Below are 21,635 nucleotides of genomic sequence, written 5' to 3' on the forward strand. Positions count from 1 at the left end.
GGTAAGTAAACTACTGATAAGTGGCAAGTAACGTTTTTGCCCAGGGGAGTTATCTGTTCTGATAGAAGAGCTGTTTGCCCAGAGGAGCAAGCTGTTAATTGATGAACTGGTTTTCAGGAATTTCCTGAAGCCCACAGTGAAGTTATTTATTGGTTTGTAGCCTCATCTTCCACAGGGTGACCAGTCTCTCCCAGTTTGTCTGGCACCAAGGGGATTCTTGGGATGCAGGACTTTCCATTTTAAAACAAAGACAAATTAGTTAACTATGTGATTTTAAAAACCAGGCTTAGTAATTTCAAGTGCTGACTTAATGAAAGTAATTTTCCCTTTAAGATGCTGTGGTATTTCCCAGTTTTATTGCTTTGGCACCAAAACATCACATTTATAGATAAACTGAAAAAGAATTAAACTCCCACTTTTGCCGGCCTAAAAGAAATCAATCCTTTAAATAAACCATTTAAAAGGAAGTGTGGTAGGCTGAATAATGCTCCCCTTTCCCCACCCCGCCCCCAAAGATGTTCAGACCCTAATTCCGAGAACCTGTGAATATGTTACCTTATATGCGAAAGCGGCTTTGCAGACGTGGTTGTTAAGGATTGTGAGATGGAGAAATTATCCTTTATTATAATCACAAGGTCCTTATAAGAGGCAGGCAGAAGATCAGAGGAAGAAGCCACGTCACCATGCAAGCAGGCTGCGAAAAGGCAACATCGTGGAAGGCCATGAGCCAAGGAATGTGGGTGGCCTCTAGAAGTTGGAAAAGGCAAGGCAAAGGATTCTCCCCTGCAGCCTCCAGAAGGAACCAGCCCTGCTGACCCCTTAATTTTTGCCCCATAAGACTCATTTTGGACTTCTGACCTCCAGAACTGCAAGAGAATACGTTTGCATTGTTTTAAACCACTAAGTGTGTGGTAATTTGTTACAGCAGCAAGAGGAAGCTAATATAGAAGGTATCTGGGAAATGAAAGGCTGTACCATGCTCCCTTTAGTTATTACTTCTAGTTGCTTTTATGAGCAAAGCTTGTCTTACCTAGCAACAGTTGCTAAGTAAGTTAACAATTTAATGCTAGAGTCTGGGACGGAGCAACTGCTTAACTCTCCCCCATCAGCGCCCACACTTATATGGCAGAGGCTTTCATACCGCTCTTGCCCATTAGCCACCTTCCTGCTACCTAATCATGGCGAATCGTTTAATTCTTACCAGCCTCTAGCATCCTCCTGAAGCCTTGAACCTCTTCCAGCTTTCTTAAACTTCTAGATTTTCTCAAAGCTACTTTTTCTTACCCTGAGTATTTTCACTGTACATAGTAAAAGACGTCTTAAGTTCAATTATGATCAGAAATTCGAATTACACAAGCTTTGTTTGCTGTGCCGTTTGTAATAAAATAATCCCACCAGCCCCTTTTGGGGAAACCTTCAAACGGATCCACGAATACAAGCCATTTAAGACACGTTTTTACACTCACAAAGATATACTGGGTAAGTGATTTTGCTGTTTTCCTTTTTCTACCGTTCTTCTTCCTGCTATATAGACTTTTATCAGCTCTCCTGATCAAAGTTGCTGTCCTACAGGGCTGTCTGTTGGGCTTGAGAAGAATAAGTGTTGAAGTCCAGCTTCCCCACTTAGACTTCGTGGGCCTGGACAGGATGCTGAGCCTCTCAGACCGTTTCCTTACATGTAAATAGGGATGTTAACACCTATCTTGCAGGTTTGTTATGAGGCTTTAATGAAGCACTTGTACCTATTATAAAGCCTGGCACATAATAGTAAATGGGAGTTCTTTTCTCCCTTGCCCATACTCGGGCACCTGCCACACACAGAAGAGGAACTATCTCTAAGTAACACCTTAATAAATGGGGGAAAGAAACCGTAACCTTTGTTAGTAGCTGGTGACATAAGAGTAGCTACATATAGATAGCATGAGAAGATTTATTATATATACTCTTCTAATAAGCAAATCAAATTGTAGCGACAGGTTTCCTTCCCTATCAGAGTTTTCAGTTTGACTTTGAGCCTTAGAAGTGTTTTCCTAAAGACTCTAAGTACTTCTCTGATCCTCTCTTCCTTTAACATAGTAAACTAGTGATTTAAGTTCACTCCTCATCTTTGAAAGTATAAGAAGTTGAGAAAGGAAGGTGTTTTGAAAAAACTAAAATGTAAGGCAAGATCAAATTGGAATCATCTTCTAAAAATATCAGTACCAAAACTGGTTTAACTTTTAGTAAATGTTTAGTATGATTTATTAATTATAATCTCTAAAATGATTTGACTTTTTATACGCAGCACAGTGGATATTCACTCTTAGATATGCTTTTATTGATTGATTCCTTATGCCTTCCAGGATATCTGAGTTCAAACACCAAGTGGATAAATTAAATCTAACTAGTTAGAAATTAATCTTTCATGTTCAATGACCTGTATTTGTCATTGACTATTTTAAGTCAAAAGAGTCAAAATTCTCTGTTCTTTGTAAGTAAATTCAAAAGCATGTTGAAATGTCTATATAAGTGCTAATGAGTACTGCGCAGGGCAGTGGCTCTCAACCCCAGCAGGGTACTACAGAACTTTAAGAAGTTTGTCTTTATTACAGACATCCAAAAACAAACTCATTGGATTTAATGCTAATCCAATACAGACCTACTGAATTAGAACCTCCAGAGTCAGACCTCAGTATGTGTGGTTCTTTATTCATTTGTCTTTTTACAAATTTGGATAGCTTTTTATTTGGGAATAGTTTAAGACTCACAAGTTTTAGCAATAGAACAGAGTTCCCACGTACCCCTCATGCAGCTTCTCTCATCAAAATCACATAACGCTAGTACATTGGCAAAACCATGACACAGGCTTTGGAACAATACTATTCACTCAGGTACAGACCTATATGCACTTTTTTTCTTGGTGTATAGTTTTATGAGCTTTCTCACGTGTAGATTCATGTAACCACCACCACAATCTGGACATAGAACTCTTCCATCACCACAAGGCAACTCCCTCTTGTTATCCCTTAACACCCCCTCTCCCGAACCCCTGGCACCCACTAATCTGTTCTCCATCACTCTAACTCCATCCCTTTGAGAATGTTGCATAAATGAATCATACAGTATGTAACCCTTTGAAATTGGCTTTTTTTCACTTAGCATAATACCATTGAGAGCCATCCAAGTTGTTCTTTGTGTTAATAGTTTGTTCATTTTTCAGTACGGGCATTTGTTTTTTCTTAAAGATTGGCACCTGAGCTAACCATCTGTTGCCAATCTTCCTTTTTTTCTTTTTCTCCCCAAAGCCCCCCAGTACATAGTTGTATATTCTAGTTGTAGGTCCTTCTGGTTATGTTATGTGGGACGCCACCTCAGCATGGCCTGGTGAACAGTGCCGTGTCTGCGCCCAGGATCCAAACCGGTGAAATCCTGGACCACCAAAAAGGAGTGTGTGAACTTAACCACTCGGCCATGGGGCCGGCCCCAGTATGGGCATTTAAAAAAAATTATGCAAGAATCCTGTTGTACAATCAGGGTTGGGAACAAGTAATATAAAGTAATGGGATTTAAGCATAAAAAAGAGTAATAGCAGTCCACACTTGTATCACATTTTTATGAAGTTCAACATGTTGATGGTCCATGCTTAGTCACATGTCTTTCTAGAGGATCTTTCATGATTCTATCTATACAACATTGAGCCTATGGAGCATATGTCCATCTCTGCCATGGTATTCACTGCCCTATGTTTTTAGACTCACTGATAATCTAGTGGCAAAGACTTTAATCAATGCCACCAAGCATGTATTTTCAGTTGCAGGTGACAGAAACACAACTCAAACCAGACTACGCAAAAAAGGGAATTTCTTGACCCTTTTAACAGAGAAACCCATGGGGAATCTGGCATCAGGGCTTTCAATCTGTCCATACTTGCTCTCTTAGTGAGTCGGCCTAATTGTTTACTGCTGCAGCCAGGCTTACACCATCAGCTGGGAAAGGAGGAGAAGCAGTTCCAAACAGCTCTAAGCACCTACTACCTCCAGCTTAGAAACATCAGAGGAAAAAGAGCTATGTTCTCCTTACATCCTTATATAAAACCCTAGGGAAGAGGCTGGATGGCCAGGCTTGAGTATGTGCCTGGAGAATGGAGATGATGTGATGGGCCAAACCGGTTGACTGCTGTGATTGGCAGTCCCACCAGAACAACCTGAAGTGAGAGAGGGACATTCTTGAGAGAAATGGGTCTTGATACCAGAGGGAGAGAAGAGGTGTTGTGCAGACAAACACGTATGTCCACAATGTCTTATCTGTGCTTATTGCCCAGGTAGGCACCGTGAGACACACACTGCGGTATAAGATGTGCTTTGTAATTTGAGGAAGTTGATCGTCCAAACATAAACACATGAAAAATTAATAATTCAACAAATCTAAGGTGTGAGAAGTGAATGGAGTAAATACTATAAGAGTTTGGATTGGAGAGAAAGATCACTGTGTGATTTCAGCACTCAAAGGGCTCATCACCCCCATACAAGTCATGAGCCACCTCTGACAACCCACTCTCGGAAGAGAAGATGGAGAAAACCCTGTGCCCAGCTCAACGAGCTCAGGGCTTGGCTCCAGGGTCTGCTCTGTCCCTAACTATTGATACTGTGTGGTCATCTAACCTCTTTAGGCCTTTTTGTCCGAGTAGGGAGGGTATTATTATGGGAATATTTGGAAGTTAAATGAGATCATTGACAGAGAAGTCGTCAACTACTACCCCTTACCTCACTCCACAGCTAAAGCAGCTAATGCCGTGAAGACCCACACACTAAAGACAGGCTTGTAGCGTACTAAGGAAAGCATTCTGCCCCCACTTTCCTGATGGAGTTACCACCAGCATCCAGGTGGGAGCAGGGAGAGAGTAGCGGTATAATGTGCTACTGTCTTGAATACGCACTCACCCTTCTACTTTCGGAATGTGCTCCTTTCTGCCGCTTTACTTCCCCAATTGCCTACTGTGTGGACTGAGTGCGATGAAGGGAACAGCTGACTCTACCCAGGCCTGAGTTCCCTCCTAATCAATTAGGGAAAAACTTAGCCCTTTTGTTGGTATCTTTAAAGAAAAGATTGATGTCTCCTAAAAGGATATTGCTCTTAAATAATTCTAATGAATAACTAGATAATAGTAGAAAGGAAAACCAAGAAACAGTCTGTGGATATTTGCAATTGTTTCTCTTCAAATATACAGATATTGGGGCAGATATTTTGAAGAAAGAAAAAGAATTTCAAGAAGCTCTACTCGAAGAACTTATTGCAAAAGCAGAAGCTGATATATGGGCTCAGGTAAAAGAAGTTGGAAGTCAACCTAAATGCATCTCTACAATTCTTTCACTTTTTGGATTTGTCTGAAACAATGTATTCAGGCAGAACTGACTCTGAATCCTGGCTGTCTGTGAGACCTTGGGCACGTTCTTCCACTCTAGAGTCTTGGCTTCTTCAAACGTGAAAGAGAAACAATAATACTCATTCTATAGGATTGTTGAGAGAGTTCAATGAAATAATGTGCCCAGCACACAGTAGGTGCTTAGTAAGATGCAGACATCATTAGGAGTTTCTTTCCTTCTAAATTGCCCCTATATATGGATGACTCCTACTCCCCTTATTCTCATTGAATTAAAAAAAGACATCCCTGTTGACAAGTGTTTATTATAGCTTAATGTTTAGTATGTAGACCATGCATTTGTGCATTTTATAATACCTCTAAGTGCTTATTTTTTCCAATTGCTTCTTCATGGATGACTCTCCTTGTTCCACATCTCTCCAAAGTCTGTGATCCCTTGTCCATATGACTGTTGAGGGTCATGGGGCACTTTGAGTGTGTTGGGGCTCACAGTCAGGTCCCAGACACTTAGCTGAAGCAAAATCTCAATCCTCCAGCCCCCACTTCTTCCAGTTATAGATAGTAATGGATAGAATGACATAAATGACTTCCTAAAGAGACTTAAAGCTCCTTGGCAGCAGGACAAACCATTTTTTGGTTTCTTTATAAAATAGACATCATAGCAAATAGTGTTGGAATTGTCCCATATTAGTTGCACCAGCAACAGCTTGGTCTGAAAGTATTTTGAAAGTATAAAATGCTCCAGTGCAAAAAATTTTTGTAGTCATCTATCTTTATCAATAATAACAAATTCAAATAGATTGTGAACCATTGATATATACCCTAATACAAGGGAATGCTTTTATGAATAATCTACAATTTCAGTATAAGTATACCTAATGTTCTGGACATTCTTTTCAAACAAAGTAATAAACCCTCTTTCTGAAGATCTGATGCATGGGATCTGGGATGGTACACAGCCTCCCTTCTCAGCTCTTTCTAGCTTTGTGCATCTTTCCACTTCTCTATGTTTTCTGCGATGGCATACATTACTTTGATAGTCAATCAAGCAAGAAATAAAGTGCCCAAAAAAGGCAAGCCAGCAGCCCATAGTAAAATTCTCTTTAGCAAGTCCTGATATAGCGATACTAGCCAAAGGTTCGGATGTTTTCGGGCATTTCTGGCTGAGCCAGTCAGTTTGTGACGGGAGGTTTGAGATGGGAATCAAGCAAATAATTAGGGGCCCCTTGGTGGTCGCTCATTTTCAGTAAACAAGGAAACCTGATATATTAATAAATAAATGGACTCTTTCTTTCAAAGGCTAACGAACGTCAAAAACAAGCAGTGGAGAAAGCCCTTGAAGAAGCAAATGACAGACACAAAATTAAAATTCAGAATCTGGAAGAGGAACATCAAAAAAGTTTACAGGTTTTTATAGTGGCTTGTTTGTTGTCTTTTTAAAAGTACTTAAGTTACTAAAAAGCTCTAGCAAGGGAATAAGAGAAAAAACAATAATATGTAGAATCTAGATGGGTGTTTCATGGAGGTTGGTTGGGAGGCCCACGATTTTCACAGAAGAGATGCTGAACTCTGTGATGGCAGTGCAGAGTGGGTGCAGGGGAACCCCACAGCCTTCAACGTAATGAACCCAAACCTTTATGGGGTTTCAAGGCCTGAGGGAGCCTGTCTGGCCCCTGCCTGTCTGACTCACTGTATCTCTTATCTCTAGCTTTCTTTCCTCCTCCCACTGCCCTTCTTTGGGTCCTCAAACCTGAACACACCACCCTCCTTCCCACCTCGGGGTCTTCGCCAGCATGTTCTTCCCACAATTCATCAGATTTAGCTCAAACGTTACTGCTTAATGGAAGCTTTACCTGCCCATTCAGCCTTGCCACCCGTACACTGTCCTTGACACCCCGTCCTCATTCACAGCAGTCATCAGTCATGGCCGTTGTAATTAAACAGATTGATTGCTTGTTGAATGTCTGATCTGACATGACCGCAGCCTCGTCCTCGTCGTTACCGCCCTAGTGCCCCGCCCGCTGCCTTGACTTCGTCAGTGCTCAGTTGGTGAATGGAAGTAGGCTGTTCTGTTCCTTCTCCTGGGCTTTCTGGTTGCATCCTTTCCCCCAAATTTGCATTTACCACAGTGCCAAGAGGGATTCCGGAGCTGTTTCTCAAATATGTCCTGTAGGACCAGAGGTCATAAAATGAAGGCAACTCTTTCTAACCTGTTAACTTGTTCAAGCACATTTCTAGGTAATTAGCAAACCTTCCAGGCAGAAGCCCTGGGAGTCATTATCTAGCGCAGTACCTCGGTTACAGCATCTGCTCAAAGGAAAATGATACAGAACTATTGTACATGTTGGCCACGGGAGGGACAGGACGGTAAGCAGCGCAGATGTGAAGATTCATGGGCAGAGGCTGGAGGGAAAGTGGCAGAAGTCTGGCCTAACTTAATAAGAACATAACTCACAAAAATTTAGGGACCACAGGCCCATTTTTTTCGTTGTTTCAGCAATGAGCACCTACCATATATCAGATCCATACGAGGTGAGATCAAATGGACTGCCCTTGTCCTCAGAAGACCGGCTGGCAGGAAAGGGAGCTCTGCCCCGGGGCTCCTAAAGGGCAGTGGGACCCTCCCTGCTTGGCCCCGGCGGCCATGGTCCGTGAGGGGTTGGCTGCAGGGGTCCACTGCCCTTCGCCTATTTCAGTTCAGAACACGAGGAGTGTATACAGCACGTCTAGACAGTCCTCTGCTCAGCTGGCATGTACCAGTATGGCCATAGTGCTTCTTAAAGTATTGCAATGCTTCTCTATCAGTTGACAAATAGCCGCTCCCCAAGCCCCCTAATGCCTTGGTCACCCTGGTCACTGCCCCTAGACCCCTGGACCTCCCCCAATGCAGCAATTTAAAGGGACAACCTTTTAAATCAGTAGGGGCTCTAGGACCCTGCCCCAGTGAGGCAGCAAAAGGATACATATTGTGAATATCACTTCTGGCATTAGGTTATGAAGATACAAGGATAACTTATATGTGATGCCTGTTTCAAGGAGCCTCCATCCTAGTCTTCCCTTAAGTAATTTGATTGTATCCCATATAGTCTTTGGTGGTGTTGGTGCACTTATAGTGCTAAAATAGAAGAAGTCCTAAGAAAATTTAAAGGGGAAAAGTCTGAGGAAGGGTGACCTTCCTACAATATTTGTCTAGAGTTTGGGAATTTACATGTATGCCACAGTCTCAGGGGCGTTTTTCATATGAAGGAGTGATTTGTCTAAGAGGGGTGCGTAGGGTTGTTATTTCAATTGCAGGGTACCCAGATGTGGACGTTAGTACTGCTTCTCAGGGCATGTCTATGAACCACCTGCCTTAGAATCTACTCACTTGGAAGCTTAACATGCAGATTCCTGGGCCCCACCTGACCTGCAGAGTCACTGGCAATGTTTTTAACCAGCAGCCCGTGTGATTCTCACACACATTAAGTTTGAGAAAACTAAGTTCTTCTAGAATCAAATATTAAATTCTGATATGTAAAGACCACCAGGTATTGCTCTTATACGATGTTAGGAATTTGGGATAAGTCTCAGATGCTTGCTGATAAATAAAATTTCAAGATCTTATCCAGTGGACAGATAGTATTTTGAAAAGGTGTTTATGTTATCTTATTCAAATACAATAATGTTAAAAAGTAAATGATAAGATAGAAGCTAAGAGAAAATAACAAAAGGAAAATCAGACTAGAGAATATAATGAAGTTAGGGATGAATTTAAAACTTAAAAATGTATGTAAGCCATGAGGTCCTGTGCAATTGGGCCTTGAGCTTTCTGGCAGTCAATGCAAAGAGGAAAATGCCATGAATCACAATGTCCGCAGGTAAAAACAAATCAGGTACTCAGAGAGGCCCAGATATGCCCACACGTGGTACCTAAGGAAAACTTCTGCTGAGGGAGACATTGCATAATAAATGTCTATCAAACATCTGTAAACATGATGGATTGCTTGAGGTTGTTTCTTGTCTCAAAATATGGGCTGATTCACTCAAAACACATTTCAGTAAAAGTAATTTAATGGAAGACTTTCCATTGAGCAAGAACACTGCCAAATAATAGGTCATTGAATTATTTTTGTAGCTTTAAACGTGTATTCTACATACTATGTGAGGCATGAAAATGATTTGGATTTTACTAAGTCATTACATGAAAGAGGGACGGGTTTAGTTCTCTGAGTCCTAGTTCAGAACCTAGCCAAAATAAAGGGATGGGTGTGATTTTAAATGCTACGATTCAAATAGAAATGTATTAGGATACTACTTCATCTGTCTAAAGCACAACCACTCCATAATCTCAACTGCTGAGAATATACTTGAAAACCCAGACATAATTTAAAATATCCCCTAAGAAGTTAAAGGCCTCTCACTATAAGACAAAAACTCGGGCTTATTACCCGGAGCAGAACCTCTCTATTCCCCACTAGAATGTTATTTACACTTACTTGACAACCTGAACCCAACAGACATGGTTGATTGACTTCACAAATCCAAAATAGATTAAAAGCCAGAAACAAGAAATGACAAAAAGGAACTCACCAACAGCAGTTAGAACGGAGTCCTTGGTCCAACAGCATGTGAAGACTGAGGAGAATTACAAAAATCAGATGTCAAATCTCAAAAAGCAAAGCAGTGGGGTCATTTATAACAGAGACAAATAGCCCTATGAACTCGAGCAATTTTTAAGTGCAATATAAAGTATTTAGCCCAATACAGTCATTCATCTTTATCTATGAGCCTGGATCATCAAGAAACATTAAAATGTGTTCATTATGCTCTTCCTATAAAGTAAGGTAAATGTTAAAGACATTTAGAAAGATTTCCATTCAAAATGTTTTATTATCAAAAAGTTTTTGTGCTTTGGGGCTGGCCCGGTGGTATAGTGGTTCAGTTCGCGTGTTCTGCTTCGGCAGCCCAGGGTTTGCAGGTTCCGATCCCAGGCACGGACCTACACACCAGTCATTAAGCCATGCTGTGGCTGTGCCCCACATACAAAATAGAGAAAGATTGGCACAGATGTTAGCCCAGGGCCAATCTTCCTCACACACACACAAAAAACGTTTTAGTGCTTTAAGAAACAAAGCCTTCTGCAGTATGGAAAACCCAGCTAACATTTTAAGCAGCCAATGTTTTCCTAAAAATAATTTTCTAACTACATGAACTGAGGTCACTCTGGAGAGATCCTTCAAGTTGATTTCTGTTGTCTTTTTCATTTTTTTATTTTTCATCCTTGGAGTAGCTGAAGTGAGAAAGTGAAAACTTTCCTTCTCTTGAAAAAGCTGAAGTCTGTCTAACAAATATTTTAACTGTTGAAATACTTTTATACAAAACTAGAGCAGTTTCAGTTTCCCTTGAAACTTAGAGTTCCCTTGACTTTCAGCTTCAGCTGTAGGATTTTGTCTGCATACACTGTCGGGGCCCCCACAGAAAGGGTAGTGAAGAGGGGTGGGCAACCTCAGCCAGGAGAACTCTTACTGGTTTCATTTCTTTCTACTTTGGGTAAAATTTCATTTGAAGAATGGATACTGAAGCTAGGAAGGAAGGAAGGAGGGAGGGAGGAAGAGGAGGAGGAAAGAAGGAAAGGAGGTGGGAGGCAGGAGGGAAGGAGGAAGGCAGGAACCTCACTGTGCTATCTTATAAGACTGTACAGGGTTTCTGGAATGAAAGTAAATTGATGAATCTCTTGAAAGACCCTAGCATCACAGCCAGCAGTGAAGCGAGGAACTGGCATCGAGAATCTTGGTTTCTATTCCTGGTTCTTCCACTGACCCACTATGTGAAATAACTTAATTTCTGTATGTTCTCTTGTCATCCCTAAAATAGAGATAAAAATTTACCTTTAAATGAAAGCTTTGAAACTGCTAGACAGAATTAATTGCTCCTCCTCTCTTGCATATATGTCTATTAAAAAACTTTTTGCACAATTTGGTTGTTGGTCTCCACTTGACAGTCAGTCTGCAAGGACAGGAATTCCAGCCACGAGAATGTGTTTGTAGCAACAGCCTAGCACAGTACTGGCACATGGTGGAGTAGTAGGCACTTTCAAAGTGGTGACATTTTGTGAGTTTCTTTGCGAGTTCATTTTCTCGAAGCCTTGGTTTGACTCGTGCCTCCTCTCTTTACTTGGCCAAAGGCGTTCACAGGTCCTTCTACCCTGGAGCAATGGAACGCTTGTTCCTGTCCCCTCTGTGAATGAGAAAGAGGCTCTCAACACTAATGAGCTGGAATGCCTGAATGACAGTGGGGCCTGGCAGGCAGGTTCCGGTGCCCACAGTAAAGTATGACTGTTGCTGCCTGAGCCTCAGGCTCCCTCCATTCAGGAGGCACAGTCATTACTTCTGCCATCTTCCAGGACTGATTTCCTAAAAGAGAATCATATTGTGTATTTCTAATCATGGATAAAGATAATATGACATAATAGAATATTTGGGCAATCAAGAAAAAAAAAGACCTGTAACCCAATTATTTTCTTTTTTGCATATGCCCTTCCAATATTATCTGTAGACATACTTATGCTACATAGTTTGTACATTTACGGTTTTACTTAGCATCATCATAAATGAAAGTTTTCCGTGTTGTACACATTCTTCTTTTAAATCATCAGGGTTAACAGGTGTACATTCCATTGGGTAGATTAATTCTGATTTGAATAACCTCTTAGTGTGCATTTTTAAACATCAAAGCTGTGACGTCTAAATCTAGTTTTCCTGTTGCTTAAGGAAATGGCAGCCAAAACCAAGATAGAGATGTATCAACACATGGAAGATGAACTGACCAGAGAACACTTGGCTGCGGAACAACGCATGGTCCACAGAATCCAAAGGATTATGATGGAATGCCACAGGGAGAAGATCGCGGCTGTGGAGAAAGCCAGGGCTGAAGAGAGACAGAAGACCCGCGAAGCAGTGCAGGACCAGAGAAGGTATTCCAGGGAACACACTGGAACCATGTATAATGTATTGTAGAATGTGTGTATGTATGTGTGTGTGTGTGTGTGTTATAAAGGAAAATAATAACATGAATACTCAAGGACCTACCACCCACCCGAAGGAATTGGAAATTGCAAATACCTCTGAAGCTCCCATGTGCTCTTCCTTAATCACATTTCCTTCCTCTCCACCTCTCAGGAGATAACTGCTGTCCGATATACTGTGTTTTTCATTCTGTATCTCCAGTTTTAAGAGAGTGAGGAGAAGAATCAACAAATATTTTTCCACAAACACAGAAAATTCAGTCCTCACATTTTCTAGCCTGTATCATACACCATTGTGAATGTGTTACTTTTGGTCTTTTCTTATTACACAAGTAATAGATGCTGTACGTAATGATGACATTATGGAAATATGCAGAGCAAAAATTGCTAAGTCTTAACTCGCTGCTCCCAATTCCCTCCTTTCTCCCAGAGACAATCATTTTAAAATGGGGTCTGTATCCTTCCATGACCTTTTGATGTATTTACAGCCTTATGTTTGTGCATAATCACAAATAATTTTTTACGTGAATCATATGTATATATGAACAATACCAAGCTAACCACTTTTATATATGTGGTGAACATTTGATGGAACTGGCCAGTTTTTTTTTTTATTAAGATTATGATAGTTACAACCTTGTGAAATTTCAGTTGTACGTTATTGTCAGTCATGTTGTGGGTACACCACTTCACCCTTAGTGCCCTCCCCCCACCCCCCTTTCCCCTGGTAATCACCGATCAGTTCTCTTTGTCTATATGTTAACTTCCACCTATGAGTGAAGTCATGCAGAGTTCGTCTTTCTCTGTCTGGCTTATTTCGCTCAACATAATACCCTCAAGGTCCATCCATGTTGTTGTGAATGTGACAATTTTGTCCTTTATTATGGCTGAGTAGTATTCCATTGTGTATATATACACCATATCTTCTTTATCCAATCATCAGTTGCTGGGCACTTAGGTTGGTTCCATGACTTGGCTATTGTAAATAATGCTGCGATGAACATAGGGGTGCATGGGACTCTTGGAATTGCTGATTTCAGGTTCTTAGGATAGATACCCAGTAGTGGGATGGCTGGGTCATAAGATATTTCTGGAACTGGCCAGTTTTAACAGGACAGCAGTCAGAGAAAACCACTGTTTCCAGTTGCTAAGTGACCTGCCCAAGATCACGTAGCTGTAGCAGCACAACCAAGACTGAAACCTCTGGGTTTGGCCTCCTGGTCTAGGACTTGTCTCTTTTGCTTTGCTGCTTGACTTAACAAACAAATCTATTTGTGTATAATTAATGGGTAAAGTCTTCCTCATTGGAATTGTTTAGAATGGGGCCAAAGGTAAAATCCTGTAGGATGTGCAGATAAATAAGAATGAGGGCTGCAGCTGAGGCTGTGTCAGTGTGCCTCCCTTCTTGCGTAGGCTGTAAATCATTGTTGAGGTAGAAGAGGAAGGTGACGGAGGATTTCAGGAGAAAGTTAGAGAAGGCGGTGACTCCTGAATGAGTTGTGGTCCAAAGCAGCGGAAGGTGGTACCCTCTCTCCTCTCTGCTCCCCACCCTCCATCTGCAGGAGCTCTGCCCACCCTGTAGGAGCCTCTGGATCCAGCCACACACCAGCAGTCTCCTGCTCCCTCCCTCACTCTGCTGCTTTCACCCCACTCCAGCCCTTTTCCCTGTGAGATTTGAATGGAAGGTTCTCAATGGCCACCTTTTATTGAGTCAGTTGACTAAGATTAGGGAACTGCCAGGCATCTTGTTGAAATGTATCTAGCTAGAATATTCATCATTTTGTTCATTGATGTGTCCCAATTGCCTGGAGGAGAGCCTGGCACATGGTAGACATCCTTTAAATGTTTATTAAACAAAGGCTCAAATTTGTTCTATCAGCTGAACTCACTCTGCAGCATGCTAGATCTTATTTCTAGACAGTGCTAGATTCCAGTGTTCCTTAGAGCATTTGCAGAAACTAATATATGGAGAAAGACCACTGTTTAGAATCCTACTGTAGATCTTTTATTTGACTATAAACTTTCACTCAAGACTTCAGGGATTCAGAACACGTAAATATTATGACAAATTTGTTAAGTGCACAGAAAACTCTTTTGTGGATTGAGGTGGTTAGATTCAAAACAGATTATCTAGGAGACACTGTACTCTTTCTCTTAAAGTTAAAAAAAAAAAGAAAGAAAGAAAGAAACATCTCTGCTTCGAAGGGATCTAAGTGTTTTCCAGCCCAAGGCAAAGGTATGAATGAATGACTGCTCAGGAATTTTTGTGGTCATGGCTATAATTCCTGATGACAGCTACCCTTTATTCAACACCCAGCACATGCGAGGCCTTTGTGTTCTTCTCATTGAATCCTCACATTCCTTCCTGGGGCGTTCTGTCGTTCTCATCCTCCGTATCTTCAGATGAAGACGCTGAGTCTTAACGAGAGACTAAGCAACCTGCCAAAGGTCATGTGGAGAGAAGGTGACAGGGCCTGATGGGATGTATGATGCCAAAGCACATGACCTTCTGTTACGCTCCCCTGCTCACTTCACCAGAGCTTATCAAGCACCTTCTGTGGATGTGGTCCTCACCTCCATCACAAAGAAATAAAGGTCTTTCCTCAGCATTATGTGAAGTAACTAAAGTGTGGCTGCCCCATATAAGCAATGCTAGATGGACTTGTACAAAGAACTCGTAGGTGCTAGGAGAGTTCAAAGTTCTGGGAAGATCAAACAAAAAGTGTGTGGGTTATGTGGGCTGTGTGGTGAGGTCACTTTCTTGGAGGAAGTTAGTCCTGGTTTGGGCCTTAGAGAGAAGGGAGAAGGTCCCACTTGTGAAAGATTGCGAAAAAGTAGGAACAGCACGAGCAAACACGTGGAGGGGAAGGTGGGAGGTGTAATGAGGCAGAGCCACGGGGAGGTTGAGAGTGTTAATACCCCTGAGATACAAAGGTGCCGAAAAGGTTGGCCTCTGGAGATGTTCCCCACAGCCACTCTAACTCCTGCAGCCCCAGCGTGGGGGGTCACTGATCCTACTGCCAGACCAGGGGGCAGTAGGTTCCTAGTATCTCAGGGAGAAAATCAGAATGTATTTTCCTCATAAACATAGTGGTTATAACTGATCAAAATAGTGCTAACAGTCCTGGAGTTCACGTGAAAATGGATTAATAGCTTATCGCTGGCTCAGCAGGCAAACGATCTGCCAGTTCAACGTTGCTCTAAATACTCGATGAACAAATGAATTTTAGGAATAGATCCCTTCATAATTTAGGAATTGCCCGTGGATAAATGAAGTGTTGGTTCTTACTGTGATTTTTAGGATTTTTATTGATGGACATACAAAAGAGGTTGAAAAGTGTGCTCTTAGCAACCAACATGTGTAAGGAAAATGAGAAGTTCACTGAATAGGTAGAAAGCAAGGAACTGCCATTCATTTTTTTCTTTAAAATTGTGAGCAATTTATCTTGTACCATTTCAAAGGCCTCCCAAAAAGAATGAGAAAGAGAGCTAACAGAGGCCCCACAGGGAGCAAAGGACTAATCTTTTTCTAGATAGTTTTTCATGCTTTATTTTTTCCCAAGAGCCTAGTGAGGTTGGATTATTACATATTAGATTATATTTTTATTTACTAATCTATTTTTATTCTCTGAGAGTCCATTTTATAAAATAGCAGACTGAGTCTTATAGGTGTATATAGACACACTAAAATTATCCTGAAAATGGTTCAGTTTCTGGCCAGCACTTCCCATAAATATGGTGTGTATTTCAAAATTCCAAGATTATAACCTCATAAAATGAGAGCCGGCAGGTGGACTTAACCATCTACAGAAAGAAGCGTAGATTTCACATTCCCTTTGGAATTTCTCTTCACGTGGGAAGGGGCCCTGGAGGTCACCGAGTGACCCTACCGTCCCTTCTTCGGGATGCCTGCCAGGGGTTGCTGGGCCTCCTCCTGAGGGCACCTGTGACGCGAATTTTCCTCCTGGTTGAGGTGGGTGCTTCAGATGCTGAACATGTCTGCCTGGCGTGTGCTTCTTCCTGGGGGCCCGAGGTACACCAGACCTCACCTCACATCCGCCCCTGGCTTCTGGCTCAGCCTCTCCCCCTGCACAGTCATTCTTCAAAAGTTTGAGGAGACGTTGTCCCAGCTTTAGTCTGGAGAAGGGAAGGAAAAACCAAAAAGTACTAGTAAACCAGTTCCTTCAGTCCTTCCTCGTGTGATATGATTAATCGCTAGGCCCTCTTTTGGGGAAAAAGCAGTGTGGATAATTTGTAGAAATCAAAAGATATTTTAGATAAAACACAAGAATTGACCATTTTCTTATGGTGAATATTTTGCTTATGCTAAGAATCCTTTTCAAGCAAGCATTCTTTTAGGCTTTTTTAAGGCTTTAATTTGCTACTTTAAAATTGGGCGTTATTTGGCATAAAAATAGCATACTGGAGAGAACTATGTCTACGTTGCCCATTTACTATTCACACATTCATTGGTTGCCTGTTTTATGTCCACTGGGCACCGTGCAAGGCAGAGGAGGTACAAAGGGTGATGGGCACTCCAGGCTGTCCGCCAGCCCCCGCACCCCCCCCCCCCCAGCCCTGTACCCACCTTCCTCTGGGCTGCAATTCCTCAACTTCAAGGACATCATCAGCATAAAGGTCAGAGACACTCTGACCTTAAACCGAAAGGAGTCAATCCCAAAGGGTCAACAATTCAGGCTCTAAGGCAGGCTGGGAGAAGTTGGAAAGAACATTCTAAAAAATACCAGATCCTGTTAGTGAGAAGAGATTTTGATAGCAAGGAGTTTAAAGGGGGCCATCGTGGAGGGCGAGAGCTGCCGTCATCCAAGATGTGCTTTCTTCAAGCAGTTTTACCTGCGATCAGCTCTGGTGGAGACTTCTGTGGGCCCCATAGACGACCGCCTCCTCTGTGTGGGCCAGGAGAAAGCCCGGCCACGCCACAGGGAGCTCCCGCCTGCTCGTGACAGGGCTGAGGTTCTGGAGGAGGAAAGCAACTTCTTCTTTGGGGATTTGGAGCTTGCTCACGGACGCTTCTTCCAGTTCCTTCTGATCTAAGCCCCAGGGGCCCTGGCCATCACTTTCACAATCTCACCAACACCCTGAAGATTTTATAAAACATCAGACTACATCCTAAGGGTGTGCATAGGGTAGATGCTCACTCCACCTCTGTCCATGGCATCACTTCTATTAATGGCCCCTCCATTCTCCTCTGACTCGCGCTGAGAATCAGGAAATTGGTTTTGAGTCGTCTTTTTTTCTGCATCCCCTGTATCCTAGCAGTCACAAATTCTGCCACTTATGACTTTGTAATATTTCTTGGATTTATCCCTTTCTCTCCTTCTTCCTCCCCCTTTCTCATCATTCTCTTTCATCATAGTTCAGCCCCTAATCATGGCACACCCAGAATATTACAAAATAGTACGAATTGGTCTCTATTACCAGAATAACAATTCTAAATGTTATTTTCATTTTGTTGCCCTCCTGATAAAAAATTTCTAGTGACCTCTGAAACTACTGAAGCAGCTAATGCTGAAGGGCAGGAACTCTCCCACCAGCTCAATTGTGTGACATTGAACAATAACTAGATCTCTGTAGGACTCAACTTTTCTTACCTGTTACATGGGAATAATAAGAGGTAATAAATAAAAATAGTACCAGACTCAGTGGGTTATTGTGAAAATTAAATGAAGTATAATGCATGTAAAATGCTCAGCACAGTCCTGGGGGACACAGGAAGTACTCAGTAAATGTCACCCCTTGTTATCAATAATGGCTATAGCCTAGTTGGTGGGAAAAGGAAGGAGAGAAATAGCAGTGCAGCTAGAGAGGCTAAGGGCAATGTTTACCTCAAGACTGGGGAAGTCTGTCAGGTTTGAAAGTCAAGCTGGAAAAATCAGAGGCAATGAGAGAATTGCATCTTGGAGGATAGAATTTAGAAGATAGGGCAGGTGGAAAGTCTTGGAAAGACTGTATTAGACTAGGAGGCAGAGGGAGGGATTTTTATTAACAACCATAAATATGTGAATCCGACATTTGTAGGTTTCTTTTATTCTCAGATCTTTAGAAGTTCTGCTCAAACTGGGTTAATCAAAGACATTCGCTGGAAATGGGTCACGGCAGCTGAGAGCCTTGGTGCTGGACTCAGACTGCCTGGGTATGGTGCTTGTTTTGCCAGTTTTACTAATGAAGGGAAATTGGGCAAGTTATTTGACCTCTCTGAGCCTTGGTTTTCTCATCAGTAAAACAGCCATAATAATAGAACCACGTCATAGAATTGTTTTGAGGAATCATTGAGTTAATATATGCACAAGACGCCTGGCGCATGGGAAGAACTTAATTCGGTTGGCTGCTATAACTTATATATAATTATATTAATTATATTCAGAGATCTACAAACTCATTCAGCAGTGGTTCTCAAAGTGTGGTCCTGCACTCCTCAGGGCCCCAAGACCCTTTCAGGGGCTCCACGAGGTCAAAGCTGTTTTCTTAATGATACTGAGATGTTCTTGCCTTTTCACTCCCCTTATTATCTCATGAGTAGAGAGTGGTGTTTTCCAGGGGTTATGGTGTTTAAAATCACAACAGATGGAAATAATAGGAAAATCCAGCTTTTTTTCTATTAACCCAGTGAAAAGTTTAGCAAAAAATGTAAAATTATGCCATTTTCCTCACCAACAGTTTTTGTGATTTGGAAAATATGTTTTTTATAAATGTAAGTTATATTAACATTTAGTGGATTTATTGATACTTTACTTGAATTTATAAATATTTTTAAAATGTCTCACTTTTAATTTCCAATACTGTTAGTGTCACTAGATATAACCCATATCAACAAAAATTGCCTGGTCATTTTAAGAGCAAAAAGGGGTCTTAAGACCAGGAAGCTTGAGGCACTGTCATAGAGTATTGCTCAGATAAAGTCAAGAGTAGAGCTAAGCCTAACCTGCGAGAACAAAGTTTTCTCCCCTCTGCCTAAAGGTATGTGGCTGAATTGATATACAGAAATACTTGCTCTAGAGACATAGAACTCTGACCCTATTTCTTCGTTCCTAACCACACCACGCTTTTCTGGTCAAAGTTACTATCAGACGCTAGACTATTGGCTTTGCCCAAGACCACCGCAGGGAAGTCCATGGGCGACCTCCCTCCACTGAAAAACGATTTTTGATTGTTAACAGCTAATGCAATCCAAAAGCTCATCTCTACCGGCCTGGCTCATCTAAACAGTGTAATAATTTCTCATACATCTGTGGTAAAAGACAAAAATACTTTTGTTTTTAGTGACTAACCCACCTAACTTATAAACCCATATTATCTTTTGCAGAAAGACCGTGGAGGAACTTGTGAATACCGGTGTGACGGCTCTGAATGACCAGTCGAAGAATATGAGCTACTTGATAAGGGAAAAAGAACATGAACTGAATGTCTACTGTAGCATGGCTCAGAGGCAGAAGCAGGAGGAGGTGCAGGAAGTGCTTCAAGAAGCAGAGAAAATACATCAGGCCTCGCTCGGAACTGTGATGGATAAATTGGTCAACACTCAGGGGGAGCTGCTGTCCATAGCGAAGCAACTGGGAATCATGACAAACTGGAAAGATTTCCTGGAGGAGGAATTACAGGAAACGAGGGTGGCATTTCAAAAGTACATCAATTATACATTTCCTAAGCTTTCTCCAGGACAGGCAGATTTTATTCTGCCAGAAAGAAAGAAAACACCTTCCAATCTTATTGCTCCGGCGGACAAAGCAACTCTTGATTAGAAGTCTTCAACTGAAATTTCACTACAAAAGACATCATTCCAAAGACTAAATAAATTCACTCAAAAACCATTTATTGATCCCTGGTTGTGTGCAGGGTACTATTGGGCTGCGAGCATTTTGATGGAAAAGCAAAATATTCAAAAGCATATTCCAGGCTACAGTGAGTTCCAAGACTAATTGAGGAGAGGTAACAGAAAGCTGAAAACTGATTAGGAGGGAAAAACTTTCTTGGAAGAAGTCTAAACAAACTTTTGTACCTGGCTTTACTCACGTTTACATCAGACATGGAACTGTTTTAGTGTTTGTAGGAGCTGAAAACAAGCAAAGGGGTGTGTTCTTAGCTTGTTCCCATCGTGGAGAGGTGTACTAACTTCCAGTGTTATTTGGAGAACCTCAATAGCATTGTAGGAAAAAAAGCAATTTCCCCCAAATTCAATAAGATAAAATTTAACTTCTGGCAACCCTATATAAAATAATTCAAAAAGGATTCACTTTTATTTGCTAGTTGTGAAAGAAAAATATGTCTTTAGAGGTCAGACTCCCTGGCTCAGGGCTGAGGAGTCCCCTGTGTTTACACCCAAGCCCAGAAGTGCCTTGAACCCATGTCCTTTGGGTCAAAATGCAGAAATCTATTAGGTACCCCAATGCTTAGGAACAACACATATCCACATCTACTAAATGAAAATGGAAGAAAACTCAAGCCATAAAGACGTCTCCAAAAATCTATCCACTCTAATGTAACATCCTTAACTTATTAATAACCAACCTATATTGAAGGCTTTAAAATTAAAAAATTGGTTTTCAGTAAATTAAAAAGTGCTCTTCTTGAGCGAGCCTTAGGTGGATCTGTCTACATTACCCGGTCTGGGATTTCCTCATGGCCAGAGTGGCAATTTGTTGATGGTTGCATAACGGACCACACTGTCCTCAGCGTTCAGCTTCCTGACGCTGCAGGCCTCTTGCAATCCATGCCAACTGTTCGCCTCGGCGCTGGAAGTAATGGCATGTATAGACGCTGCTTTGTCACGTACATTCTTCTCACAACAATCTGTGGTGGGGGGGGGCAGGAGTTGTCATCCGGTTATTACAGGTGATAAAATAAAAGTTGCTATGTACTAGGTATTTACACGTGTGAAGCACTTTAAAAACATTAATATTTAATCCTCACAACAACTTTTGAAAGTAATTATTATGACCCCCAATTTATAGGGAAGGAAACCAAGTCTCCAGGAGGTTCAATAACTCCCCACAGCACACAGCTGGTGACAGAGCCAGATTTCGAAGTACTACAAGACACAGGCAAATGGATCCACGAGAGAGACCTAAGGTTTTCCAGAATTGAGTAGGAAACAGCAGCAGCTAACACGGGAGTGCCGGCCTGTGCCGGGCACATGTACACAGTGGACTCATTCATTCTCACAGCAGTTTGTGAGGGGAAGAGCCATTCACACAGGCACAGACAGCTTAAGTCACTTTCTCCAAGTCATACAGCTAAAAGGGTCAGAGCCGGTTC

The 21,635-nt window shown here is 41.8% G+C and overlaps 1 protein-coding gene across 1 annotated transcript; it reads left to right on the plus strand.

The window, feature by feature from the left end:
* Positions 1-1,035: 1,035 nt before the first annotated feature.
* Positions 1,036-20,191, plus strand: C10H6orf163 (chromosome 10 C6orf163 homolog). The gene is made up of 5 exons (XM_003362342.5): positions 1,036-1,479; positions 5,207-5,301; positions 6,659-6,766; positions 12,109-12,311; positions 19,687-20,191. The coding sequence occupies exons 1-5, from the start codon at positions 1,332-1,334 to the stop codon at positions 20,120-20,122; spliced, it is 990 nt and encodes a 329-aa protein (XP_003362390.1). The 5' UTR covers positions 1,036-1,331; the 3' UTR covers positions 20,123-20,191.
* The last annotated feature ends 1,444 nt before the right edge of the window (positions 20,192-21,635 follow it).

Source organism: Equus caballus, chromosome 10 (assembly GCF_041296265.1).
Source record: "Equus caballus isolate H_3958 breed thoroughbred chromosome 10, TB-T2T, whole genome shotgun sequence".
In the NCBI taxonomy this organism is placed as follows: domain Eukaryota; kingdom Metazoa; phylum Chordata; class Mammalia; order Perissodactyla; family Equidae; genus Equus; species Equus caballus.

Bases quoted from the DNA above. Each gene is read 5' to 3' on its own strand.
- C10H6orf163 (XM_003362342.5), top strand. From the start codon at position 1,332: ATGATCAGAAATTCGAATTACACAAGCTTTGTTTGCTGTGCCGTTTGT. The intron at 1,480-5,206 runs GTAAGTGATTTT...TCAAATATACAG, and splicing joins CACTCACAAAGATATACTGG to ATATTGGGGCAGATATTTTG. The intron at 12,312-19,686 runs GTATTCCAGGGA...TATCTTTTGCAG, and splicing joins GCAGTGCAGGACCAGAGAAG to AAAGACCGTGGAGGAACTTG.